The sequence below is a fragment of the Trachypithecus francoisi genome, unplaced genomic scaffold (assembly GCF_009764315.1).
Source record: "Trachypithecus francoisi isolate TF-2019V2 unplaced genomic scaffold, Tfra_2.0 Lachesis_group1, whole genome shotgun sequence".
Lineage (NCBI taxonomy): Eukaryota > Metazoa > Chordata > Mammalia > Primates > Cercopithecidae > Trachypithecus > Trachypithecus francoisi.
Window position 1 is genome coordinate 147,887,555 of NW_022681454.1, and position 26,005 is coordinate 147,913,559.

Genomic DNA, 26,005 nt, shown 5'->3' on the forward strand with positions numbered 1-26,005 from the left:
TCTTTCTTTCTTTTTTTTTGAGACAGGGTCACCCAGCCTCTGTCACCCAAGCTGGAATGCAGTGGTGCGATCTTGGCTCACTGCAACCTCTGCCTCCCCAGGTTCAAGCAATTCTCATGCCTCGGCCTCCTGAGTAGCTGGGATTATAGGTGCTTGCCACCACGCCCAGCTATTCTTTTTTGTATTTTTAATAGAGACGGAGTTTCACCGTGCTGGCCAGATTGGTCTCCTACTCCTGACCTTAAGTGATCCTCCCACCTCAGCCTCCCAAAGTGCTGGTATTACAGGCATGAGCCACTGAGTTCAATCTGACTTTCTGTATATAAAATCATGTCAACTGTGAATAAAGGTAGATGTACTTCTTCACTTCCAATCTGGATCCCCCTTTTTTTCTTCCTTATTTCCCTGGTTAGAACCTCCAATATAATGTTGAGGAAGTAGTGAGAGTAGACATCATCTCTTTGTTTGAAGTATAATTGACAAAAATTATATATATAGTCAAGGTGTACAATATGATCACTTAAGTATACATATATGTGAAACGATTGCCACAATTAAGTTAATAAACACATCCATCACCTTACATAGCTGTATGTGTCGGGGTGGGGGACGGTGGTGAGGACACTTAAGATTTACTCTCTTGTCCTTGCCATGATCAGGACTAAAACATAGAAAATAAAAAAAGATTTATGACTGGGCGTGGTGGCTCATGCCTGTAATCCCAGCACTTTGGGAAGCTGAGGTGGGTGGATCCCAGGATCAGGAGTTTGAGACCAGCCTCGCCAACATAGTGAAACCCCATCTCTACTAAAAATACAAAATATTAGCTGGGCGTGGTGGGGGGCACCTATAATCCCAGCTACTTGGGAGGCTGAGGCAGGAGAATCGCTTGAACCTGGGAAGTGGAGGTTGCAGTGAGCTGAGATGGCACCACTGCACTCCAGCTTGGGTTACAGTGCTAGACTCAGTCTCAAAAAAAAAAAAAATTTACTCTGTTAGCAAATTTCAAGTATACAATACAGTATCAACTATAGTCACCATGCTGTACATTAGCTCCCCAGAATTTATTTATTTTTATAATTGAAAGTTTGTACTCTGCTGGGTACGGTGGCTCATGCCTGTAATCCCAACACTTTGGGAGGCTGCGGGGCGTGGGGGGCAGATCACCTACGTCAGGAGTTCAAGACCAGCCTTGCCAACATAGTGAAACCCCATCTCTACTAAAAATACAAAAATGTAGCTGGGCATGGTGGTGGGTGCCTATAATGCAGCTACTCGGGAGGCTGAGGCAGGAGAATCGCTTGCACCTGGGAGGCGGCAGTTGCAGTGAGCCGAGATTGTGCCATTGTACTCCAGCCTGGGCAACAAGAGCAAAACTCTATATCAAAAAAAAAAGAAAAGAAAAAAGAAAGAAAGAAAGTTTGTATTCTTTGACTAACATCTCCCCATTTCCTTTTTTCTGATCTTAGGGAAAAGTCATCCCATTTTTTACCATTAAGTATACTGTTAGGTGCGGGTTTTTCATAGATGCTCTTTATTAGATTAGGGAAGTTCTCTTCTTTTCCCAGTTTAGGGGTTTTTATATGAAAGAATGTTGAGTTTTGTCAATGCATTTGATATGATGTATTACACTTACTGATTTTCCGATATTAAACCAACTTCATGTTCTTGGGATAGATCCAACTTAGTCATAGTTGCAATTTCTTTCTTTCTTTTTTTTTTTTTTTTGAGATGGGGTCTCACTCTGTTACCCAAGATGGAGTGTAGTGGCACAATTTTGGCTCACTGCAACCTCCATCTCCTGGGCTCAAGCAATCCTCCCACTTCAGCCTCCTGAGTAGCTGGGATCACAGGCATGTGTCACCACACCCACCTATTTTTTTTTTTTTTTTTGTATTTTTGGTAAAGACAGTGTTTTGCCATGTTGCCCAGGCTGGTTTTGAACTCCTGGGATCAACTGATCTGCCCACCTCGGCCTCCCACAGTGCTGGGATTATAGGTGTGAACCACCATGCCTGGCCAATCTCTGCCTTTAAATTGGATTGGTTAATTTATTCACACTCAGTGTTATTGGATTAGATTTACATCTGCCATTTTACATTTTTCTTTTCTATTATGTCTCATGTGTTTTCTGTTTCACTTATTTATTTTATTTAATTAATTAATTTATATTTATTTATTTGAGATGGAGTATCGCCCGGTCACCCAGACTAGAGTGCAGTGGCGAAATCTTGGCTGTCCTGTCTCAGCCTCTCAAGTAACTGGGATTACAGGCATGCTCCACCAGGCTTGGCTAATTTTTGTATTTTTAGTAGAGACTGGGTTTTGCCATATTGGCCAGGCTGACTGGTCTTGAACTCCTGACCTCAGACGATGCCCACCTCAGTCTTCCAAAGTGCTGAGATTACAGGCATGAGCCACCATGACTGGCCTATATATTTATTTTAAAGAGATGGGATATTGCTATGTTGCCCATGCTGGCTTCGAACTGGGTTCAAATAATCCTCCTACCTCAGTCTCCCTAGTAGCTGGGACTACAGTCATGCACCACTAGGCTTGGCAATTTTTTTTTTTTTGTACAGTCAGGGTCTTGCTCTGTAACTTACTTTTCAGTGCTCTTACTTTTTTTTTTTTTTTTTGAGACAGAATCTAGCTCTGTTGCCCATGCTGGAGTGTAGTGACACAATCTCTGCTCACTGCAACCTCTGCCTCCCGGGTTCAAGCGATTCTCCTGCCTCATCCACCCTAGTACCTGGGATTACAGGTGCCCACCACCACGCCCAGCTATTTTTTGTATTTTTATTACAGATGGGATTTCACTGTGTTGGCCAGACTGGTCTCAAACTCCTGACCTCATGATGCGCCCACCTCAGCCTCCCAAAGTGCTGGGATTACAAGTGTGAGCCACTGCACCCCACCTCTGTGCTCTTACTTTTTAGTGTACACAAAAATGGTTTGTGTATGTTTCAAATAACTTAGGTTGTTCCCTAACCAGTATATGCTGGATTTCCAAACCAACATTGAATACAGTATTACAGCTTTTTATTTTATTTTATTGTACCTTTTTTTTTTTTTTTTTTTTTGAGACGGAGTCTCGCTCTGTCGCCCAGGCTGGAGTGCAGTGGCCGGATCTCAGCTCACTGCAAGCTCCGCCTCCTGGGTTTATGCCATTCTCTCGCCTCAGCCTCCCGAGTAGCTGGGACTACAGGCGCCCGCCACATCGCCCGGCTAATTTTTTGTATTTTTTTAGTAGAGACGGGGTTTCACCGTGTTAGCCAGGATGGTCTCGATCTCCTGACCTCGTGATCCACCCGTCTCGGCCTCCCAAAGTGCTGGGATTACAGGCTTGAACCACCGCACCCGGCCTATTGTACCTTTTGAGATGGAGTCTCGCTCTGTCACCCAGGCTGGAGTGCAGTGGTGCAATCTTGGCTCACTGCAACCTCTGCCACCCAGGTTCAAGTGGGATTCTCATGGCTCAGCCTCCCGAGTAGCTGGGATTACAGGTGAGCACCACCACACCCGGCTACATTTTGTATTTTTAGAGAGATGGGGTTTCACCATGTTGGCCAGGATGGTCTTGAACTCCTGACCTCAGGTGATCTGCCTGCCTTGGCCTTCCAAAGTGCTGAGATTACAGGTGTGAGCCACTGCCTCCGGCCCAGTATTATGGATAATATAGTATATATTTTTTATTTTTGTTTTTATTTTTGAGACAGAGTCTCACTCTGTCGCCCAGGCTGGAGTGCAATGGTATATCTCAGCTCACTGCAATCGCCACCTCCTGGGTTCAAGCGATTCTCTGGCCTCTGCCTCCTGAGTAGCTGGGATTACAGGCACCCACCATCTTGCCCAGCTAATTTTTGTATTTTTGTAGAGACAGGGTTTTCACAAGTTGGCCAGGCTGGTCTTGAACTCCTGACCTCAGGTGATCTGTCTGTCTTGGCCTCGCAAAGTGCTGGGATTACAGGGTGAGGCCCTGTGCCTTGCCATTTTTTATTTTCTGTATATAATGATGTTTTGACATCTGAAAAAACTTTTCTGCCTAGAGTGATTGCCCATGCCAGGGCTAGCCAATTCTTTTTTTTTTTTTTTTGAGACAGCATTTCGCTCTTATTGCCCAGGCTAGAGTACAATGGCGCGATCTAGGCTCCCTGCAACTTCCACCTCCCGAGATTTTTAAGGGATTTTCCTGTCTCAGCCTCCTGAGTAGCTGGGATTACAGGCGCCCGCCACCACACCCAGCTAATTTTTTGTATTTTTGGTAGAGATGGAGTTTCACCAGCTTGGCCAGACTGGTCTTGAACTCCTGATGTCAGGTGATCCACCTGCCTTAGCCTCCCAAAGTGCTGGGATTATAGGCGTGAGCCACCGCCGTGCCGGCCTTTTTTTAAAAAAAAAAAAAAAAAAAAAATACAAAGTCTCACTGTTACCCAGGCTGGAGTGCAATGGTGCCATCTCGGCTCCTACCTGCAACCACCACCTCCCAGATTCAATTGATTCTCGTGCTTCAGCCTCCCGAGTAGCTGGGATTACAGGTGTATGGGACTGGGACTGGCTAATTTTTGTATTTTTAGTAGAGTCAGGGCCTCATCATGTTGGCTAGGCTGGTCTCAAACTCCTGACTTCAAGTGATCTGCCTGCCTCAGCCTCCCAAAGTGCTGGCATTACAGGCATGCGCTACTGTGTTCAGTCCCAATTATTTATTTTATTTTACTTTTTTGAGACAAGCTCACCAAGTCACCCAGCCTGGAGTGCAGTTGTGTGATCATGGCTCACTGCAGCCTCAAACTCCCCAGCTCAAGCTATCCTCCCACCTCAGCCTCCCAAGTAGCAGGGCTACAGGTGCATACCACCAAGGCTGGCCAATTTTTTTTTTTTTTTTTTTTAATCTTTGAGATGGAGTTTCACTGTCTTCCATGTTGGAGTGCAGTGGTGCTATCTCGGCTCACTGCAACCTCCGCCCCCAGGGGTTCAGGAGGTTCTCCTGCCTCAGAGTCCTGAGTGGCTGGAATTACAGGTATGCACCACCACGCCTGGCTAATTTTTATATTTTCACAAAAGTACAAATTAGCTAAAAATACAAAAAAATTAGCTGGGTGTGGTGGCGGGCACCTGTAGTCCCAGCTACTTGGGAGGCTGAGGCAGGAAAACGGCATGAACCTGGGAGGCACAGCTTGCAGTGAGCTGAGATCGTGCCACTGCACTCCAGCCTGGGCAACAGAGCAAGACTCCATCTCAAAAAAAAAAAAAAAAGAGAAAAGAAAAGGTTAATCTTTGGCCAGGCACAGTGGCTCACTCCTGTAATCCCAGCACTTTGGGAGGCCAAGGCAGGCATATCACCTGAGGTCAGGAGTTCAAGACCATCCTGGCAAACATGGAGAAACCCTGGTCTCTACCAAAAATACAAAAATTAGGTGAGCATGGTGGTGGGTGCCTACAATCCCAGCTACTCAGGAGACTGAGTCAGGAGAATCACTTGAACCCAGGAGGAGGTTGCAGTGAACCATGATCACACCATTGCATTCCAGCCTGGGCAACAGAGTGAGACTCCATCTCAAAAAAAAAAAAAAGTTAATCTTTGAGGTCAAATTTGGGTTTGAATTCTAGCTCCACACTTTTAACTGTGTGATTCCAGCCAAGTCACTAAACCATTGAGTCTTCTTTCCTCATTTAATAATCCTACCCTGCAGCAGTGTCCTGAGGACTAAAAGAGATTAAATGAGATCATGTAAATAATTCTAGTACTGAAACCACCTTTGCAAAATTATGACTGAGACAGTGAAAGAGATCTAACTTAACTGACTCCATCTTGCTTCTAGGTTGAACTAACTTTGGGAGAAACTTAGTTTGTAGTTTATAGTTTTAAAACAAAGACAGAGGCTGGGCGCGGTGGCTCAAGCCTGTAATCCCAGCACTTTGGGAGGCCGAGACGGGCGGATCACGAGGTCAGGAGATCGAGACCATCCTGGCTAACACAGTGAAACCCCGTCTCTACTAAAAATACAAAAACTAGCCGGGCGAGGTGGTGGGCGCCTGTAGTCCCAGCTACTCGGGAGGCTGAGGCAGGAGAATGGCGTAAACCTGGGAGGCGGAGCTTGCAGTGAGCTGAGATCTGGCCACTGCACTCCAGTCTGGCGACAGAGCGAGACTCCGCCTCAAAAAAAAAAAAAAAAAAGAAAACAGCAAAGACAGATGTTGGGCGTGGAGGCTCACCCCTGTAATCCTAGCACTTCGGGAGGCTGAGGTGGGTGGATTATGAGGTAAGTAGATCCAGACCGTCCTGGCCAACATGGTGACCACTAAAAATAAAAATAAAAATAAAAACTCATCTCTACTAAAAATAAAAAATAGCTGGGAATGGTGACGTGCGCCTGTAATCCCAGCTACTCAGGAGGTTGAGGCAGCAGAATCGCTTGAACCAGGGAGTCAGAGGTTGCGGTAAGCTGAGATCAAGCCACTGCACTCCAGCCTGGGCGACAGAGCAAGACTTAAAAACAACAACAACAAACAAAGACAGTAACAGTCCTTTCCCAAAGCACTTCCCCTTCTTGCCTGGATTGCCTTTGTAGGACTAGCATTAACCACAAGATTAGAAATTACGGTTTAGGGGCCGGGCGCGGTGGCTCAAGCCTGTAATCCCAGGACTTTGGGAGGCCGAGACGGGCGGATCACGAGGTCAGGAGATCGAGACCATCCTGGCTAACACGGTGAAACCCCGTCTCTACTAAAAATACAAAAACTAGCCGGGCGACGAGCGGGCGCCTGTAGTCCCAGCTACTGGGGAGGCTGAGGCAGGAGAATGGCGTAAACCCGGGAGGCGGAGCTTGCAGTGAGCTGAGATCCGGCCACTGCACTCCAGCCTGGGCGACAGAGCGAGACTCCGCCTCAAAAAAAAAAAAAAAAAAAGAAATTACGGTTTAGGATTCATGCAGCTGGAGACTACAAGATTCTGACCCTCCCTAAACTGCTCCTAAAATCAGTGCTTGAGATACTTTGAAGAAGCTGCACTTTATGGATCAGCTGGCACTACCCAGATGGATAAACTGGCTCATCTGATCTTGTGGCCTCCACCCAGGAACAGACTGAGAGACAGAAGACAGCTTCGACTCCCTGTGATTTCATCTCTGACCAATCAGAACTCCCAGCTCACCGGATTCCCCCTACCCACCAAGTTGTCCTTAAAGACTCTGCTTCCCGAACGCTCAAATGCTTGGGGACACTGATTTGAGTAATAATAAAACCCCGGTCTGACACTGATTTGAGTAATAATAAAACCCCGGTCTGACACTGATTTGAGTAATAATAAAACCCGGTCTCTCACAATCGGCTCTGTGTAAATTACTCTTTCTCTATTGCAGTTCTCCTGTCTTGAATCGGTTCTGTCTAGGCAGCAGTCAAGATGAAACCCATTGGGCAGTTATACTAGTAGGTCAGGATTTCCACGATGTTTTCTTTCCCATTGCCATTGTAAACCCCAAATATGTGAGACAGGTCTCAGTCAATTCAGGAAGTTTATTTTGTCCAAGTTAAGGATGCGCGCCCTTGACACAGCCTCAGGAAGTCCTGACAACATGTGCCCAAGGTGGTTGGGGCACAGCTTGCTTTTATGCATTTTAGGGAGACATGAGAGATCGATCAATATGTGTAAGATTGCCATTGATTGTCTGGAAAGGTGGGACAATTCGAAGCGGGGAGGAGGCTTCCAGGTCACAGGTGTTAAGAGACAAATGGTTGCATTCTTTTGAGTTTCTGATTAGCCTTTCCGAAGGAGGCAATCAGATATGCATTTATCTCAGTGAGCAAGGGGATGAGACTTTGAGTTCTGTATGTCCTTTGTCCACAAGGATATTCCCTGTGAGGGTGGTATGTAGCTTTTTAATCTTAGTAGCTATACATATTTGTAAGGAATAGAATGAAAGGCAGGGGCTGGGTGGGGTGGCTCATGCCTGTAATCCTAACACAGGAGGCTGAGGTGGGTGGATCACCTGAGGTCAGGAGTTCAAGACCAGCCTGGCCAACATGGAGAAACTTTGTCCGACTAAAAATACAAAAATTAACTAGGTGTGGTGGCATGTGCCTATAGTCCCAGCTACTTGGGAGGCTGAGGCAGGAGGATTCCTCGAACCCAGGAGGCGGATGTTGCAGTGAGCAGAGAGAGCGAGACTCTCAAAAATTTTAAAAAATGAAAATAAAAAGAATGAAAGTCCGGTTTTTAAGTAGTTCCCCAGCTTAGACTCAGTGATTTTGGGGTCCCAAGATTTATTCTATTTTCCTATCACACTATATTATAACGAAAGCTTCTACCTGTTTTCTCATTATTTTATTGTAACTACCAGAGGCTTAAATTACTTAAACTACTCATTTTAGCAACTACTGGGAAGGAAAAATGCACAAACAGGAATAGGAATAGAAAAATGAGGTATGGTATTTTCAAGAAAAAGAGAAATTCAGTATGAGATCATTTTTCAAGGTATTCAGAAAAATTAGTTGATATACCACCCTGGATGCTGGTGTATGCTCAAAGCCTGCAATGATAGCAATTTTTAAAAAAAAAACACTGAAAAGGCCAGGTGCAGTGGCTCACGCCTATAATACCAGCCCTTTGGGGGGCTGAGGCAAGCAGATCACCTGAGGTCAGGAGTTCGAGACAAGCCTGGCCATCATGGTATAAAACCCTGTCTCTAATAAAAATACAAAAAGGCTGGGCGCGGTAGCTCACGCCTGTAATTCCAGCACTTTGGGAGGCCAAGGTGGGTGGGTCACGAGGTCAGGAGATGGAGACCATCCTGGCCAGCATGGGGAAATCTCGTCTCTATTAAAAATACAAAAAATTAGCTGGGTGTGGTGGCATGTGCCTGTAATCCCAGCTACTCAGGAGGCTGAGGCAGGAGAACCCCTTGAACCAGGGAGTCGGAGGTTGCAGTGAGCTGAGATCATGCCACTGCACTCCAGCCTGGCGACAGAGTGAGACTCCATCTAAAAAAAAAAATTTGCTGGGCGTGGTGGCATGCACCTGTAGTCCCAGCTACTGGGGAAGCTGAGGTAGGAGAATCACCTGAGCCCAGGAGGCAGAGGTTACAGTGAGCCGAGACTGCGCCACTGCACTCCAGCCTAAGCAACAGAGCAAGACTCTGTCTCAAAAAATAAATAAATAAAAATAAAAATAACCAAAAAAAAATCACCATTTTATGCATTTTTTTATTTTACTGAGAGAATGCCAATAATCCTTTGAGGTAGGTAGGACAGGCATTATTAACTCCATTTTACAGGGACTTAAAACACAGAGGGATTGAGTGACTTGTCTGTGATTATAAAACTATTTGATGAGGAAGCTGGAAATGAAGTCATGTCAATTAATTACAAATTACATAGTCTCAGAGCTTTTGATAATATCTCAAAATAAAGGTCATACTGAGAGGATAAGGGTCATTATGCACTTATAAATAATACAATACAACACAATATATAATAATACAATAGTATTATTAACTATTGAATAAATAAATATCAGATTACAAACAAAAATTTTTTGTTGTTGAGATGGAGTCTTCGTCTATTGCCCAGGCTGGTGTGCAGTGATGTGATCTCCGCTCACTGCAGCCTCTACCTCCCAGATTCAAGGAATTCTCGTGCCTCAACCTCCTAAATAGCTGGGACTATAGGCGCTCACCACCACACCTGGCTAATTTTTGTGTGTATATATATTTTTTTCAGTAGACTCAGGTTTTCACTGTGTTAGTGAGGCTGGTCTCAAACTCCTGACTTCAAGTCATCTACCCACCTTGGCCTCCCAAAATGCTGGGATTACAGGTGTGAGCCCCACTTCCAGCCAGTGAAAATCTGATTACAGTGAATACCATTGCATACATACAATGAATGCCATTTGCATAGGAAAAGGAAGCAAAGAGGATCTCCATGCTATTTAAGATGAGCTTCCTATTTCCAATACAGATTTTGGGAACAGAGGGTAGGAAGCATATGTATGGATATTTATTCTGATCAAAATTTAGCAGCCTGGGCAACATGGTGAAACCTGGTCTCTACAAAACAATACAAAAAATTAGCCAGGCTTATGGTGGTGCATGCCTGTAGTCCCAGCTACCCAGGAGCCTGAGGAAGGAGGATCTCTTGAACCTGGGAGGAAGAGGTTACTGTGAGGATCACCTGTGAGCCCAGGAGGTCCAGGCTGCAGTGAGCCATGATGCCACCACTGCACTCCAGCCTGGGTGACAGACCAAGACTCTGTCTCAAAAAAAGTAAAACAAAATAAAAGTTTAAACAAAATGAGTGAATCTTTTGAAAGCTTTGTAATTTCCCAGGCACTGTGGCTCATGCCTGTTATCCCAGCACTTTGGGAGGCCAAGGCGGGTGGATCATCTGAGGTCAGGAGTTTGAGACCAGCCTGACTAACATGCAGAAACCACCGTCTCTACTAAAAATACAAAATGAGCAGGGCGTGGTGGCTTACGCCTGTAATCCCAGCTACTCGGGAGGCTGAGGCAGGAGAATTGCTTGAACCCGGGAGGCGGAAGTTACTGAAAGCCGAGATCACGCCATTGCACTCCCGCCTGGGCAACAAGAGCGAAACTCCATTTCAAAAAAAAAAAAAAGAAAGCTTTGTAATTTGACTTGACATGGACTTCATAGTAGTATGTACAGAACATTGCTGTTTTAGTAAACCACGTGAAGGTATCACTGGATATGGGAGTGTGTAAGTAAACAGACACACATTATTCAATATCCTTAGATTCCAGACCACAAGATCCCTGAGGATACAGCCTGATCTCTCTCACATCCACATCACAGTACCTAGCACTAATGAATGAATACATAAATGAGTGAGTGAATAAATTCATTTTCTTTAAAATTATCCTTCTCCAACTCATCTTGTCAAAAGTACGTTTCTCTACTTCTGACCCTTGGGGCCGCTATTCTGTCCTTAGTCAAAAATACTTCCACTCCAGGACGAGACTGAATTCCCTCCAGAAACAAGATCCATTCTTCCCTTTAATCTACGGGAAGATAAGTGACAGATTCGAGTGACTCTCCCAGTCATTTGACCCCCGACTATGTTGGGGTCTTCTGGACTGCTCACATATATTTGCTCATTACCATTTCCATTCTCTCAGTTTGCGTGTGTGTGTGTGTGTTTTTAGACAGGGTCTTGCTGTGTCACCAGGCTGGAGTGCAGTGGCGTGATCTTAGTTCACTGCAACCTCTGCCTCCTGGATTCAAGCGATTCTCGTGACTCAGCCTCCCGAGTAGCTGGGATTACAGGCACGTGCCACCACACCCAGCTTATTTTTGTATTTTTAGTAGAGACGGGGTTTCACCATGTTGGTCAAGCTGGTCTCGATCTCCTGACCTCATGATTCACCCCCCTCAGCCTCCCAAAGTGCTGGAATGTATCTTACTCAGTTTTTATAGCCCAAGCTTCTGATCAAAATCAACACATTCAAGGTTCTTACTGCTTGTTCTATTTTCCAAGCCTTTAATTTCTGCATGTCGATGAAAAGAGTCAAACTCTGCAAAATATTTAAAGAGATTTATTCTGAACCAAATATGAGTGACCATGGGCCATGACACAGCCCTGGAGATCCTGAGAACCTGTGCCCAACGCAGTCAGGCTACAGCTTGGTTTTATACATTTTAGGGGGACACAGGACATCAATCAATATATGTAAGATGTACAGCCCAGGCGCGGTGGCTCACGCCTGTAATCCCAGCACTTTGGGAGGCCACGGCAGGTGGATAACCTGAGGTCAGGAGTTGTAGACCAGCCTGGCGAATATGGTGAAACCCTGTCTCTACTAAAAATACGTAACTGGCCGGGCGCGGTGGCTCAAGCCTGTAATCCTAGCACTTTGGGAGGCCGAGACGGGTGGATCACAAGGTCAGCAGATCGAGACCATCCTGGCTAACACGGTGAAACCCCGTCTCTACTAAAAAATACAAAAAACTAGCCGGGCGAGGGTGGTGGGCGCCTGTAGTCCCAGCTACTAGGGAGGCTGAGGCAGGAGAATGGCGTAAACCCGGGAGGCGGAGCTTGCAGTGAGCTGAGATCCGGCCACTGCACTCCAGCCTGGGCGACAGAGTGAGACTCCGTCTCAAAAAAAAAAACAAACAAACAAACAAAAAAAAAAACGTAATTATCCAGGTGTGGTGGTGGGCGCCTGTAATCCCAGCTACTTGGGAACCTGAGGCAGGAAAATCTCTTGAACCCGGGAGGCGGAGGTTGTAGTGAGCTGAGATCGCGCCATTGCACTCCAGCCTGGGGTACAAGAGTGAAACTCCATCTCAAAAAAACACACAAAGATGTACATTGGTCAGGAAAGACAGGACAACTTGAAGTCCGGTCTGGTGGAGGGGCTTCCAGGTCATAGGTGGATTCAGAGGTTTTCAGATGGGCAATGGGTTGAAAGAGTTTATCTAAAGACCTAGAATCAACAGAAGGGAGAGTCTGCGTTAAGATAAGGAGTTGCGGAGACCAAAGTTCTTACTATGCAGATGAAGCCTCCAGGTAGCAGGCTTCAGAGAGAATAAATTGTAAATGTTTCTTATCAGACACGAAAAGGTGCCAGACTTAATTCGCTCCTGGATAAGGAAAAAGACCTGGAAAGGGAAGGGGATTCTCTACAGAATGTAGATTTTCCTCCACAAGAGATAGCCTTGCAAAGTCATTTCAAAATATGTCAAAGAAATATATTTTGGGGTCAGGTGTGGTGGCTCATGTCTGTAATCCCAAGAACTTTGGGAGGCCGAGGCCAACAAATTGTTTGAGCCCAGGAATTCGAGACCAGCCTGGGCAACATGGCGAAACCCTGTCTCTACAAAAAATACCCAAAAGTTAGCCAGGCATGATGGCACATGCCTGTAGTCCCAGCTACTTGAGAAGCTGAGGTAGGAAGATTGCTTGAGCCAGGACGGTTGAGGCTTCAGTGAGCTGAGATCACGTCACTGCACCCCAGCCTGGGCAATAGAGTGGGACCCTGTCTCCCCTCCCAATCCCCAGCATATCCCCCAAAATATATATTTTGTGATAGAATACTTTTATTTCTTTCAGGGCCCACTATCTGTCATGTTGGTATCTTATTGCTACAAGAGTTGGCTTTGTCAGTCTTAAGGTCTCTGTCAATGTTAATGCTGGTCAGTTGCACCTGAATTCCAACGGGAATGGGGTATAATGAGGCGTGTCGGACCCCCACTTCCCATCATGGCCTGAACTAGTGTTTTAGGTTTACTTTGGAATGCTCTTCGAGAGGAGTCTGTTCAGTTGGTTTGGGGCTTAGAATTTTATTTTTGGTTTATATTAAGAATCATTCATGAATTTATTATAGTATTCCACAGTTTTATGGATGTATGAACTTGCGATTAACCAGTTAAGAAAAAAAAATTGGCCAGGCACGGTGGCTCACACCCGTAATCCCAGCACTTTGGGAGGCTGAAGTGGGCAGATCACCTGAGGTCAGGAGTTCAAGACCAGCCTGGCCAACATGGCAAAACTCCGTCTCTACTAAAAATACAAAAAACTTATCTGGGCATGGTGGCACGTGCCTGTAGTCCCAGATACTTGGGAGCCTGAGGCATGAGAATCACTTAAACCTGGGCAGCAGAGGTTGCAGTAGGCAGAGGTTGCAGTAAGCCAAGATCGTGGCACTGCACTCCAGCCTGGGCAACAGAGAGAGACAGTGTTTCAATAAAATAAAAGAAAAAGAAAGAGAAAAAAATTCACTCTATACAATTGTTATTAATCTGTTGTAAATGGATTGTTAATCAGCAACTACTGGAAATAAGTTGCCTTTTTTGGTGAAAGGGTAAGGGTAAGAAGAATGGGAAAAAAAATGAAAGGAAGCAACTTTTTTTGAGCATCTACTTTGTGCCAGATATTTTACTATGCATTTAATTTTCACAAAAACCTTATAAGTAAGGGAGACAGATAATAATTGTTCCTAAATATCGGTTCTTCCCTTCTCGAAAAGTAACGGATTTTTGGTGGGCACATGGCTCTTCTGCTAAGTTCTATGATTATATTTATCAGCCTATCTCATAGCTAGGGACTCAGGAAAGTGGCATGAGCAGAATGGATGTGTATAACTTGTGGATGGTATTGTGTAAGGAAAGGAATGTGCCCTCCTCTTGGCTTCTCCCTCTCCCTGTTGGACTAAATGTCGACTTTTCTTTCTATTTTTTTAGAGACAAGTCAACCAGGCTAGAGTGCAGTGGTAAAATCACAGCTCCCTCCAGCCTTGAACTCTGGGGCTCAGGCGATCCTCCTGCTTTGGCCTCCCAAAGTGCTAGAATTGCAGGTATGAGCCACTCCACGACCAGCCTAAATGTTGACTTTTCATTCCAGACCACATGGATGAGAGCACAGTTTGAATAGCAGAGTAATAAGATTGATGAAATCACTGTCACCTAGGTAACTAACACTATGGTGCCTACACATCAGCCCTGGGCAGCATCCCCTTGGACTGTCACATAAGTGAGAAATAACTTCTACCTTGTTTTTTTTTTTTTTTTTCTGAGCCAGAGTCTCGCCCTGTCACCCAGGCTGGTGTGCAATGGCACGATCTTGGCTCACTGCAACCTCCGCCTCCCAGGTTCAAAAGATTCTCTTGCCTCAGTCTCCCGAGTAGCTGGGACTACAGGTGTCCACCACCACGCCCAGGCAATTTTTGTATTTTCAGTAGAGATGGGGTTTCACCATGTTGGCCAGGCTGGTCTCAAATTCCTGACCTCATGATCTGCCTGACTCAGCCTCCCAAAGTGCTGGGATTACAGGCGTGAGCAACCGTACCCGGCCAACTTCTACTTTGTTGATGTCACTGTTATTTAAGTCTCTGTTATAGCTTCTGAACCAAGTTGTTGTGTAATTCCCTGTGCAATCTATGTGAGTGGCTCTCCTGGAGTTGTCCAACACGACAGCCTTGACCTGAACTAATATGGCAATGAGAAAACAAGTTCAGAAAGATTAAAAATTTTTCTGAAGTCAAACTGCTATGTGATAATAGCAAAGACATGGAATCAACCTAAATGCCCATCAATGGCAGACTGGATAAGGAAAATGTAGTATATGCACACCATGGACTACTACGCAGCCATAAAAAAAGAACAATAAAATGTCTTTTGCAGGAATATGAATGGAGCTTGAGGCCATTATCCAAAGCAAACTAACACAGGAACAGAAAACTAAATACCACGTTCTTACTTACAAGTGTATAAGTGGCAGATAAATAATGAGAACACATGGGCACAAAGAGGAGAACACAGACATTGGGGCCTGCTTGAGAATGGAGGGTGGGAGGAAGGGCAGGACCATTAAAAATAACTAGTGGGTACTACGCTTAGTACCTGGGTGATAAAATAATCTATACAACAAACCCCCATGACATGGGTTTACCTATATAACAAACCTGCCCATGTACCCCTGAACATAACGTAAATGTTTAAAAACAAAAATGACAACAAAAAAACTACTATGTGATAAGGTGGGATTGAACCTAGACCTACATGATACCAAATAGTTACTGTACAAGATTCTAGATTCTAGCCCTAGATTTTCACTTTGTGAAACGTTGCTGACCAGAAGGAAAGTTCCAGCACTTGTGCTTTTAGAGTATGAGCAAAGTGGTTTTATATTTTTTATTTATTTATTTATTATTTCTGAGATAGAGTCTCTCTGTCACCCACAGAGGAGTGCAGTGGTTTCAATTCCCATATTAAAACAGCAACAACAACGGCAGTGTGGATCGTGAAGCAAAAGGAGTGCCCCTGCCCTGGACGTGTGCTGCTCTTAGGAACAGCAATGGTATGAAGGAATCCAGTTTGGTTGTACCTCTGGACTTTTCTAATGACACGAATATCACCATGTACAGATTTAATCTCAGCTTTTGTTCTCAATTCTCTTGCTTTATATCCTGGAACAAGTTCTTTCTTCCTACCTGGCAATCACAACAAACTCTGCAGGGGAGGCAGGGATGGGAAATGACTCCAACAAGAGTCACACTCGACAGAAAGTTATCACAAGGCTGAGGACAGGGAGACGTTGATATAAATGTCAGTGGGCAGGGAGAGAAAGCTAGATAATAAATCGGATTATTTATTTTAGGAAACAGAGAAAAGAAAAGTTAAAGTTACCGAATGTCTACTACAGTTATGTGCCACATAATGACTTCCAGTCAATACCAGTATCCCATAAGATTATAATACTGTACTTATTTTTTATTTTAGATAGAATCTCGCTCTGTCACCCAGGCTGGAGTGCAGTGGTGCAATCTTGGTTCACTGTAACCTCTGCCTCCCAGGTTCCAGTGATTCTCCTGCCTCAGCCTCCCAAGTAGCTGGGATTACAGGCGTCCATCATCATGCCCGGATAATTTTTGTATTTTTAGTAGAGATGGGGTCTCACTACGTTGGCCAGGCTGGTCTCCAACTCCTGACCTCAGGTGACCCACCTGTCTCGGCCTCCCAAAGTGTTAGGATTACAGGTATGAGCCACAATGCCCAGCCAATGAAACAACATTGACAGCTTACTAGGATTGATGTATTCTGACATTTTTCTGTTCCATTTTATTCTTTTTTTTTCAGAGACAGGGTCTCAGGTAGTGGTGCCATTACGGCTCACTGCTGCCTCAACCTCCCGGGCTCAGGCAATCCTCCCACCTAGCTTCCTAAGTAGCTGGGACCACAAGTCACCACCACACCTGACTAATTTTTGTATTTTTTGTAGAGACAGGATTTTGCCATGTTGTCCAGGCTGGTCTCCAATTCCTGAGCTCAAAAGATTCACCCGTTTCAGCCTCCCTAAACGTGGAGGCGTGAACCACCGTGCCTGGCCTGTTCCATTTTATTCTATCTGAAAATATTAAATGATGGTTGAGACCCAATAAACTGATTTCACACTCCCTAAATTTTATTCAACACACTTACATTAAAACTGTTTATTACACCATTTAATGTAAGAGGGTCAGGAAAATATTAATAGAATTTTTTAAAGCTTTTACTACAAAACAGAGTTGAGGATTGAAATACAGACCTCCGACAAATCTTAGGTGTTGGTGCTGCTAAAATAAATTAGATGCAGCTGACTTCATTAAGGCCTCTCCCTATGGCTTTCGCTCTTGGGCAGAAAGAGGAATCAGACCAGGAATAAGGTAAGTTTGGTTTTATGCTGCAGTAGGCAGACTAGAGGCCCTATATATATATATTTTTTTGAGACAGAGTTTCACTCTGTCCAGCCCAGACTGGAGTGCAGTGGCGTGATTTTGGCTCACTGCAGCCTCCACCTCCCAGGTTCAAGCGATTCTCGTGCCTCAGCCTCCCAAGTAGCTGGGACTACAGGTGTGCACCACCAGCTAATTTTTGCATTTTTAGTAGAGATGGAGTTTCACCATGTTGTCCAGGCTGGTCTCGAACTCCTGGCCTCAAGTGATCCATCTGCTTCAGCCTCCCAAAGTGCTGGGATCCTCCTACCTCAGCCTTCCGAGTAGCTGGGACTACAGGCATGAGCCATCATGCCGGGCTAATTGTTTTTGATTTTTAGTTGTGATGAGCTCTTGTAAATGTTGCCCAGGCTGGTATCAAACTCCTGAGCTCAAGCAAACCTCCTGCCTTGGCCTCTTAAAGTGCTGGGATTACAGGCGTGAGCCACCACACCTGGCCAAATTTACCATCTTAACCATCTTTTTAAAAAGGAGATGGGGTCTCACTATGTTGCCCAGGCTGGAGTCCAACTCCTAGCCTCAAGTGATCTTCCTGCCTCAGCCTTCTGAATACCTGGAACTGCAGGTCCAAGGAACCTGGCAAGGCTACCTTAACCTTTTTCAAGTGTACAGTTCAGTAGTGTTAAGTACATTCCTACTATTATGAAACTAAGACTTTGAATTTATCCTCCAGGCAACTGAGATTTATGGAATTACTGAAAGATTTCAGGACCCTACTAGAGGTTTAGGAAAGTTGTCTTAGGGGGTGGGCGTAGTGGGAGGTAGGTGATGGAGGCCAGCAGGACTGGAAGGGATTGTAAGTTTAAAAGCTTGCAGCAGGCCTCGTAAGTGAGGGTTGGTTTTTGGCTTGGTCACAGGGTTTTCTGCCAGACAGGAAGTTAGAGAAGGGAACTCAACACACCACTGGCTGAGTACCAAGCCTGTATGGGCCAGACGCTTTCCAAGGGCTGCACACTTGAGCTAGCCAGCCACATCTTGCCAAGATGTGCACTGTTAACCCCTACAGTTAAAAAAAAAAAAATGGGGAAAGGAGAGTCGGATTAGTTGCAAAAATGGAAAAATTTGGAGATTTCACTTTTTTTTTTGACAGACTTTCACTCTTGTTGCCCAGGCAATGGTGTGATCTCGGCTCACTGTAACCTCTGCCTCCCGAGCTCAGATTCTCGTGCCGCAGCCTCCCGAGTAGCTGGCATTACAGGCACCCACCACCACGCCCGGCTAATTTTTTGTATTTTTAGTAGAGATGGGGTTTCACCATGTTGGCCAGGCTGGTCTCGAACTCCTGAACTCAGGCGATCCGCCTGCCTCAGCCTCCCAAAGTGCTTGGCTTACATGCGTGAGTCACCGCGCCCAGCCAACGCCCTGGTAATTTTATAATTTTCTTGTAGAGACAGGGTCTAGCTGTGTGGCCCAGGCTAGTTTCCAATTCCTGGCTTCAACTGATTCCCCTGCCTCAGCCTCTCAAAGTGCTGGGATTACAGGTGTGAGCCACCGAGTTCGGTCTCACTCCACTTTTAACAAACCTTTTAATCAATATATAACAGACATATAGAAAAGGACACAAATAAGCGTAGAGTTCAGTGAATGTTCACAAAGCAACAACACCTGAGATGAACCAGCACCCACATGAACAAGCAGAACGTTGCTAGCATCTCTGGAGTGATGCTCATTTAACCCTACGAAACCTCATGAAGCCGACCGTTTTATCAACCCCATTTTACGCATCAGGAAACAAGCGTGGAGAGGTCGGTCTCAAGCAAAACCCTGTCGAAACCGACCTTTGAATCAGATCCGCTGACTGACTCCAAAGCCAATGCTCTCAAGAAGAAGCCGGTTTGGGGGTTAGACGTGAGTTCAGCTTTGAACGGATGTTGAGTGGGCGTCTCATTTTATCTCGTTTTACAGAAACTTACTTCCAGACGTCACAGCCACAGAAACCACAGCTAACCAGACGCCTGCACGTCAGGCCATCGACGCTTTGTCTACACAGCGCAGCTTCCAGTGAGCCCGCGGCGTGCCGCGCGACCTCCCCACACACGATGGCGCTGTCGCAACGACAGTAGCAGGATTGGCGCTCTCTACTGTCGCGGAATTCTTGAGGCCGGAAGAATGAGAGGGCAAAGGTCACGTAGACGGCGCGCCCCGCCCCGTACGCCTAAGTTCTCGCGCGACTTCCATTTTCGCCCTTTCGGCTCTCTGATCAGCGCCATGGCGGTTGGCAAGAACAAGCGCCTTACGAAAGGCGGCAAAAAGGGAGCCAAGAAGAAAGTGTAAGTGGCGACTGTTGTGGCGTCCTGCTTTTTGGATGTCTGCTGGAATCGGCAGGCTGGTCCTAGATCGCGGCGTAGGCCGGATGGCGAGGATTCCAGTCGGATTTTGCGGGCCGTGGCGAGTTGGTGCATCCAGGAACGCGGCCTGGCGGGTCTGGGTGTTGAGTAGCGGCAGGTCGGCTGCCTTTCCCAGGCCTTCTGGTCCTTGCGCACTTCGCATTTGAGCCGGCTTGCCGCCGCGACTCGGCTGGAATGTTTGTTTTGTGGGCTCACGTGCTGCCTCAATTCCGCGGGTGTTTGATGGCACTGCGACAGCAGGAGTTGAGGAAAGCACCCTCCTATCCATTCAGGACCTGTCAATCCTGCATTTGCTTGGTCCCGCTGGAATCTGCGAGCTCCTACTAAGCTTTGAGGCCATGCAGGGTCTTAGTTATCAGTACATGCCATTACGTACCAGCAAAGTTAATGAGATTGCATGTTACTCGTACCTGTGTAGTGGAAGGACCGATGGATGTTACTCGTGTCTGTGTAGTGGAAGGACCGATGAGGGTGGGAAGTGGACATAACCTTTCAAAGTCTGATGCATGCAGTGAAACGTAGAGTGGGAAGAGCTAGATTTATGTTTGTGCCCCTCACCTCACTGTGAGATACATTTTAGTATCAAATTGCCGGTTAGCTTTTTAAAATATTGATGGGAAATAACATTAACAGTGATATTAGAGTGAAGAAAGCACAGAATAAACACAGTAAGAATGATCTGCAATGAAACTTAAGCATTTTCTTAAAATCCAGGGTTGATCCATTTTCTAAGAAAGATTGGTATGATGTGAAAGCACCTGCTATGTTCAATATAAGAAATATTGGAAAGACGCTCGTCACCAGGACCCAAGGAACCAGTAAGTAGCTTATTCTTGGTTTGTATTTTCCTTAAGTTGGCGCTTATATATTGTAGCAGGCATCTTGGTCTGTTGGTCCTGTGGTGGGAGACTTTAAGGGAATGTCAGCTCTCGGTTGCAGCCTTAGCACCTGTGGTGCTTGTTTTTAGTACAGCACTTGGAGAAGCAAGATGGTGCTTTTTGAATTAAGAAAATGTGCCATAGGTAGTTCTTTTTTTTTTTTTTTTTTTTTTTTTTTTTGAGACGGAGTCTCGCTCTCTTGCCAGGCTGGAGTGCAGTGGCTGGACCTCAGCTCACTGCAAGCTCTGCCTCCGGGTTTACGCCATTCTCCTGCCTCAGCCTCCGGAGTAGCTGGATTACAGGCGCCGCCACCTCGCCCGGCTAGTTTTTTGTATTTTTTAGTAGAGACGGGGTTTCACTGTGTAGCCAGGATGGTCTCGATCTCCTGACCTCGTGATCCACCGTCTCGGCCTCCCAAAGTGCTAGGATTACAGGCTTGAGCCACCGCGCCCAGCCTTCGCCATAGGTAGTTCTGAGCTTCTAATAAGTACTGTCGATAAGTCACTGGTGTCTGGATAGATTTGACAACAAAGGTTAAGGTCTTTACGATTTACCATTAACTTAATTTCTACCCTCAGTTTACAGGCTTGACTTTGCTTATATGGTTCCTAAATGTTAAGATACTTGTTTTTTCTTTTGTAGAAATTGCATCTGATGGTCTCAAGGGTCGTGTGTTTGAAGTGAGTCTTGCTGATTTGCAGAATGATGAAGTTGCATTTAGAAAATTCAAGCTGATTACTGAAGATGTTCAGGGCAAAAACTGCCTGACTAACTTCCATGGCATGGATCTTACCCGTGACAAAATGTGTTCCATGGTCAAAAAGTGGCAGGTGAGACCCAGAGTTCCTTAGAGTGTGTTGTGCTATGCGTGTTTGACCAAGGATAGCATGGTTTGATATGACAGGAAGGAGCAAGTTCATTTTATTTATTTATTGATTGAGACCAGTGAAATGTCCACAAAGTTCATTTACAATTTTGTTTTCTTGCCATTATTGAGTGCTAACTCGGGTTGCTACACCATGATCTTTTACTTAATATTTAAATCTAAGATTTAATAGTGGTGTATCATCAAAGTCAGATTATCTTGCTGCATAGATCAGTGGTTTTTTGAGGAACGTTTAGGTGCAGGTGGACGGTTTTGCCTGTCTTCAGGATATTTTTTGACCTCAGAATTGAGTGTTGATTAACTGGCAAGAGAGTATAATTGTGGCAGAGCCTCCGGTGTGAGGTTAAAATCTTGGCTCCATTTCCCTATTGTGTTCTCTTTGGAAAGTAACTTGTTTTCTAAGCCTCGGTTTCTTTATTTGTAAAGTGCAGGTGAGAGTATCATTTTATTGAATTGTGAGGATGAAATGAAAATATTTCAGATGTTTCTGGCTAACTATCCAGTTAGAATATTTTGTGGGAGTTTTTTGTTTTTGGGAGATTGAGGCTCCAGGCTAGAGTACAGCGGCACCATCTCTACTCACTGCAACCTCCTCCTCCTGGGTTCAAGCGATTCTCGTGCCTCAGCCTCCCGAGTAGCTGGGATTACAGGTACCCGCACCATGCCCAGCTAATTTTTGTATTTTTAGTAGAGACAGGGTTTCACCATATTGGCCAGGCTGGTCTCGAACTCCTGACTTCAAGTGATCTGCCTGCCTCAGCCTCTCAAAAGTGCTGGGATTACAGGTGTGAGCCACTGCACCTGGCATAGTTTGAATATTTTGTATGTGGGAATGAACGATGACAAAATGTTTCGGTCCCAAATGATACATACTGATTATACCGTTACATTTATCCTGACATTCCTCTAAGGCTTTATGGTTTACATTTCTGGAAATATTTTAAGGTCCCTTATCTGTAAATTGTATTTGATTTTTTTTTGTTGTTGTTGTTAATACTAAGGTTTAAAATTTACAAAATGCAAAAAAGGTAAATCAGTTTTCATCACTACCCAATATGGTTTTTGTTTTTTCAATGTAGGCAATAATATGACCACTAATTAGGGTTTTTAATTATATTTTAGCTCTGAAATTGGGTATTTAATCATCAACATGGCTTTAGTTTGGAACATTAAAGACATCTCTCAAGGTGTACATTTAGAGTTGTTATAGCAGTTACCTATTCACAACACAGTTTTTTGAAAATGATATAATCACTGTAGATGTTCATATAAAATACCATGGATCCTCTCAGAACCTATTTTCCTCTGGCGTAGTTTTACACTTGAAGGGGGATGAGCTGTTTAGAGGGGTGTATGTATTTGCAGTGGATGTGGGTTTGGGTGCCGTCGAAATAGTAGTAGTGATGGAGGGTAGAGAGGAGGAAGGGCAGTTGAGAGGACCTGGTTATTTAATTGGGTAAGAATTTGGGGGTAACTATTGGTAAGTTCAAGGAAGTTAATTCTGTAAACTTAAGAGATGTTATTTATATTAGGATACTTTATATTTATTTATTTATTTATTGATACTTTATATTTAATAATGAATGTTGACAATTTGACAATCCAGCTTTTTTTTTTTTTTTTTTTTTTTTTTTTGAGATGGAGTCTCGCTCTGTCGCCCAGGCTGGAGTGCAGTGGCCGGATCTCAGCTCACTACAAGCTCCGCCTCCCGGGTTTACGCCATTCTCTCGCCTCAGCCTCCCAAGTAGCTGGGACTACAGGCGCCCGCCATCTCGCCCGGCTAATTTTTTGTATTTTTTTAGTAGAGACGGGGTTTCACCGTGTTAGCCAGGATGGTCTCGATCTCCTGACCCCGTGATCCGCCCGTCTCGGCCTCCCAAAGTGCTGGGATTACAGGCTTGAGCCACCGCGCCTGGCCGACAATCCAGCTTTTTAAAAGTAGAACTTCAGGGATAAATGGATAATGTAAAACCCGTTAAATCTGACAGTATCTTTTTTCTCCAGACAATGATTGAAGCTCATGTTGATGTCAAGACTACCGATGGTTACTTGCTTCGTCTGTTCTGTGTTGGTTTTACTAAAAAACGTAACAATCAGATACGGAAGACCTCTTATGCTCAGCACCAACAGGTCCGCCAAATCCGGAAGAAGATGATGGAAATCATGACCCGAGAAGTGCAGACAAATGACTTGAAAGAAGTGGTCAATAAATTGTAAGTGTTTCTTTGCTTCCTCACACATCAAAACCTTGAGTATTGATTATTCCTCAGATAAGGGAAAGCATATGAGACAAGGTAAAGGTCCGTTGAAATCCTGTCTGTGAATCCTTCTAGCTATATCCCTTTACGTGAAAGAGTAAGTACTCAGTAAATATTATTATTTGAGTCAGAGTCTTGCTCTGTTGTCCAGGTTGGAGTGCAGTGGTACGATCCTCCTTGGCTCACTGCAACCACTGCTTCCTGGGTTCAAGCAGTTCTCGAGCCTCAGCCTCCTGAGTAGCTGAGAATACAGGGGACTGCCACCATGCCCAGCTAATTTTTTTTGATTTTTAGTAGAGATGGGGTTTCACCATGTTGGCCAGGCTGGTCTTGAACTCCTGACTTCAGTTGATCTGCTAGTACGCTGTAAATGGTAACAGTTTTTGTTTGTTTTTATTTATTTTGAATGAAGCTGTCTCACAGTAGATGGAGTTGAAGGACAGGAAATGTTTTTCCCCTACTTGGAAAATAGACTGCTGAATAAGCTGAGTGCAGTGGGATGTGCCTGGAGTCCTGGCTACTCAGGAGGCTGAGGCAGTAGGATTGTTTGAGCCCAGGAATTTGAGGCCAGCCTGGGCAATATAGGGAGACCCTGTTCCAAAAAATAATAAACATACGTATATATATATACACACACAGACAAAGAGAAAATATACTGAATAGACAAAACCTTTCATGATTAATAACACATGGGAATAAGTGATGAAAAAAGTTTCGGTCCCAGATGATGGCCAGTGATAACTTACATTTTTCTGATGTTCCCATGCAATATACAGTTAGCTAAGAGGGTGTAATGGAAAAAGCATAAGACTTGGACTCAGAAGACTTTACTAAGTGTAATTCAGATAGATCATCTATCCTTTACATGTGAAAGGAAAATAATAGCTTATCTTACAGGAGGATTTATGCAGGTTAAATGAGGTAGGTGTTACATGTGTAAGTTTATTCCAAGGCTTCTCTACATTTAAAGGAAATGACTTATCCCCTTATATCTCATAATTAGGACTTTAAGAAAAAAAATTTACTGTTACTGGTTTGCAGGATTCCAGACAGCATTGGAAAAGACATAGAAAAGGCTTGTCAATCTATTTATCCTCTCCATGATGTCTTCGTTAGAAAAGTAAAAATGCTGAAGAAGCCCAAGTTTGAATGTAAGTGAGAAATCACATGATTCCTGTAGGGCCAAATACATTGTTTTTGGGTGGAGGAGGAGTTTGGGGCTATATCATGGCCTTCTTTTTCTTCCTGTCATGCTTGCATAGTAGTGATGACCATTGTTTCAAGATATACTATTACTGACAGGTTTTTTTTTTTTTTTGCCTTTTTAGTGGGAAAGCTCATGGAACTTCATGGTGAAGGCAGTAGTTCTGGAAAAGCCACTGGGGACGAGACAGGTGCTAAAGTTGAACGAGCTGATGGATATGAACCACCAGTCCAAGAATCTGTTTAAAGTTCAGACTTCAATTAGTGTCAAATAAAAAGTGCTATTTGTGATGGTTTGCTTCTGAATATTGTTTTTTTAAAAATAATCTGACAGCTTGGTGTATTAGATAGTAAATTTGACAGCTGGTAAACTTTTCTGACCCAGACAAATTGGATATAAACTTACTACTATGCACTTTTACTGTGAAGCTGAAATGGGGCAGAGAAGCTGTTACCAAGTGGGCATTTAGTGCTATCCACCTACAGTCATTCATTCATTCATTCAGTTTCTACCTCTTCTCAAGCCTTCAGTTTTCTCACTTCTTGCTTAGCTGATAACCTTGCTTCATATAATCACTAAAAAAGTTGTAAAGCAGATGAGAAAAGAACCCCACAAATTTCTGTTACCTATTACTTTGCCACCTATGCATGTGTTAAATCATACTACCTTCTGTCATACCACTGGATGGATTGTGCTAAGACATAAGACAGCCTTTTTGTTTTTGCCAAATTGGCCTCATGGCTCCAGTAGGTCACACCTTTATCAATTCCTTGCTATGCCTTCCATCACCACACAAATACTAGTAATAGAAATCCCAGAGCACCTTACTCAGCCCCTTGATAGCAAAGCTCAAAGGAATGTTTTATGTATCTACCATTTTTTTTTCTTTACATAGAAAAAATCACATATTTGAGGTCGTGTGGTAGCTCATGCCAATAATCCCAGCACTTTGGGAGGCTGAGGTGGGTGGACTGCTTGAGGTCAGAAGTTCAAGACCAGCCTGGCCAACATGGTGAGAGACCGACTCTTAAAAAAAAAAAGTTAGCCACGTGTGGTGGTGGTCGCCTGTAATCTCAGCTTTTTGGGAGACTGAGGCATGAAAATCACTTGAACCTGGGAGGTGGTGGTTGCAGTGAGCTAAGAACACACCACTGCACTGCAGCCTGGGCTACAAAGAGACTGTTTAAAAATAATGTTTGAGAGACA

General features: G+C 44.5%; 1 protein-coding gene and 2 non-coding genes across 3 annotated transcripts; all 3 read left to right on the forward strand.

Moving 5' to 3' along the window:
- Positions 1–19,339: 19,339 nt before the first annotated feature.
- On the forward strand, positions 19,340–25,092 carry LOC117086015 (40S ribosomal protein S3a). The gene is made up of 6 exons (XM_033215463.1): positions 19,340–19,495; positions 20,288–20,391; positions 21,094–21,281; positions 23,342–23,550; positions 24,637–24,746; positions 24,924–25,092. Exons 1-6 carry the CDS (start codon positions 19,434–19,436, stop codon positions 25,043–25,045), a joined length of 795 nt encoding a protein of 264 aa, XP_033071354.1. The 5' UTR covers positions 19,340–19,433; the 3' UTR covers positions 25,046–25,092.
- On the forward strand, positions 22,169–22,240 carry LOC117086499. Its single transcript, XR_004438399.1, has one exon. It is a non-coding gene; the product is annotated as a small nucleolar RNA SNORD73 (small nucleolar RNA).
- Positions 24,290–24,355, forward strand: LOC117086500. The gene has a single exon (XR_004438401.1). It is a non-coding gene; the product is annotated as a small nucleolar RNA SNORD73 (small nucleolar RNA).
- Positions 25,093–26,005: the final 913 nt, after the last annotated feature.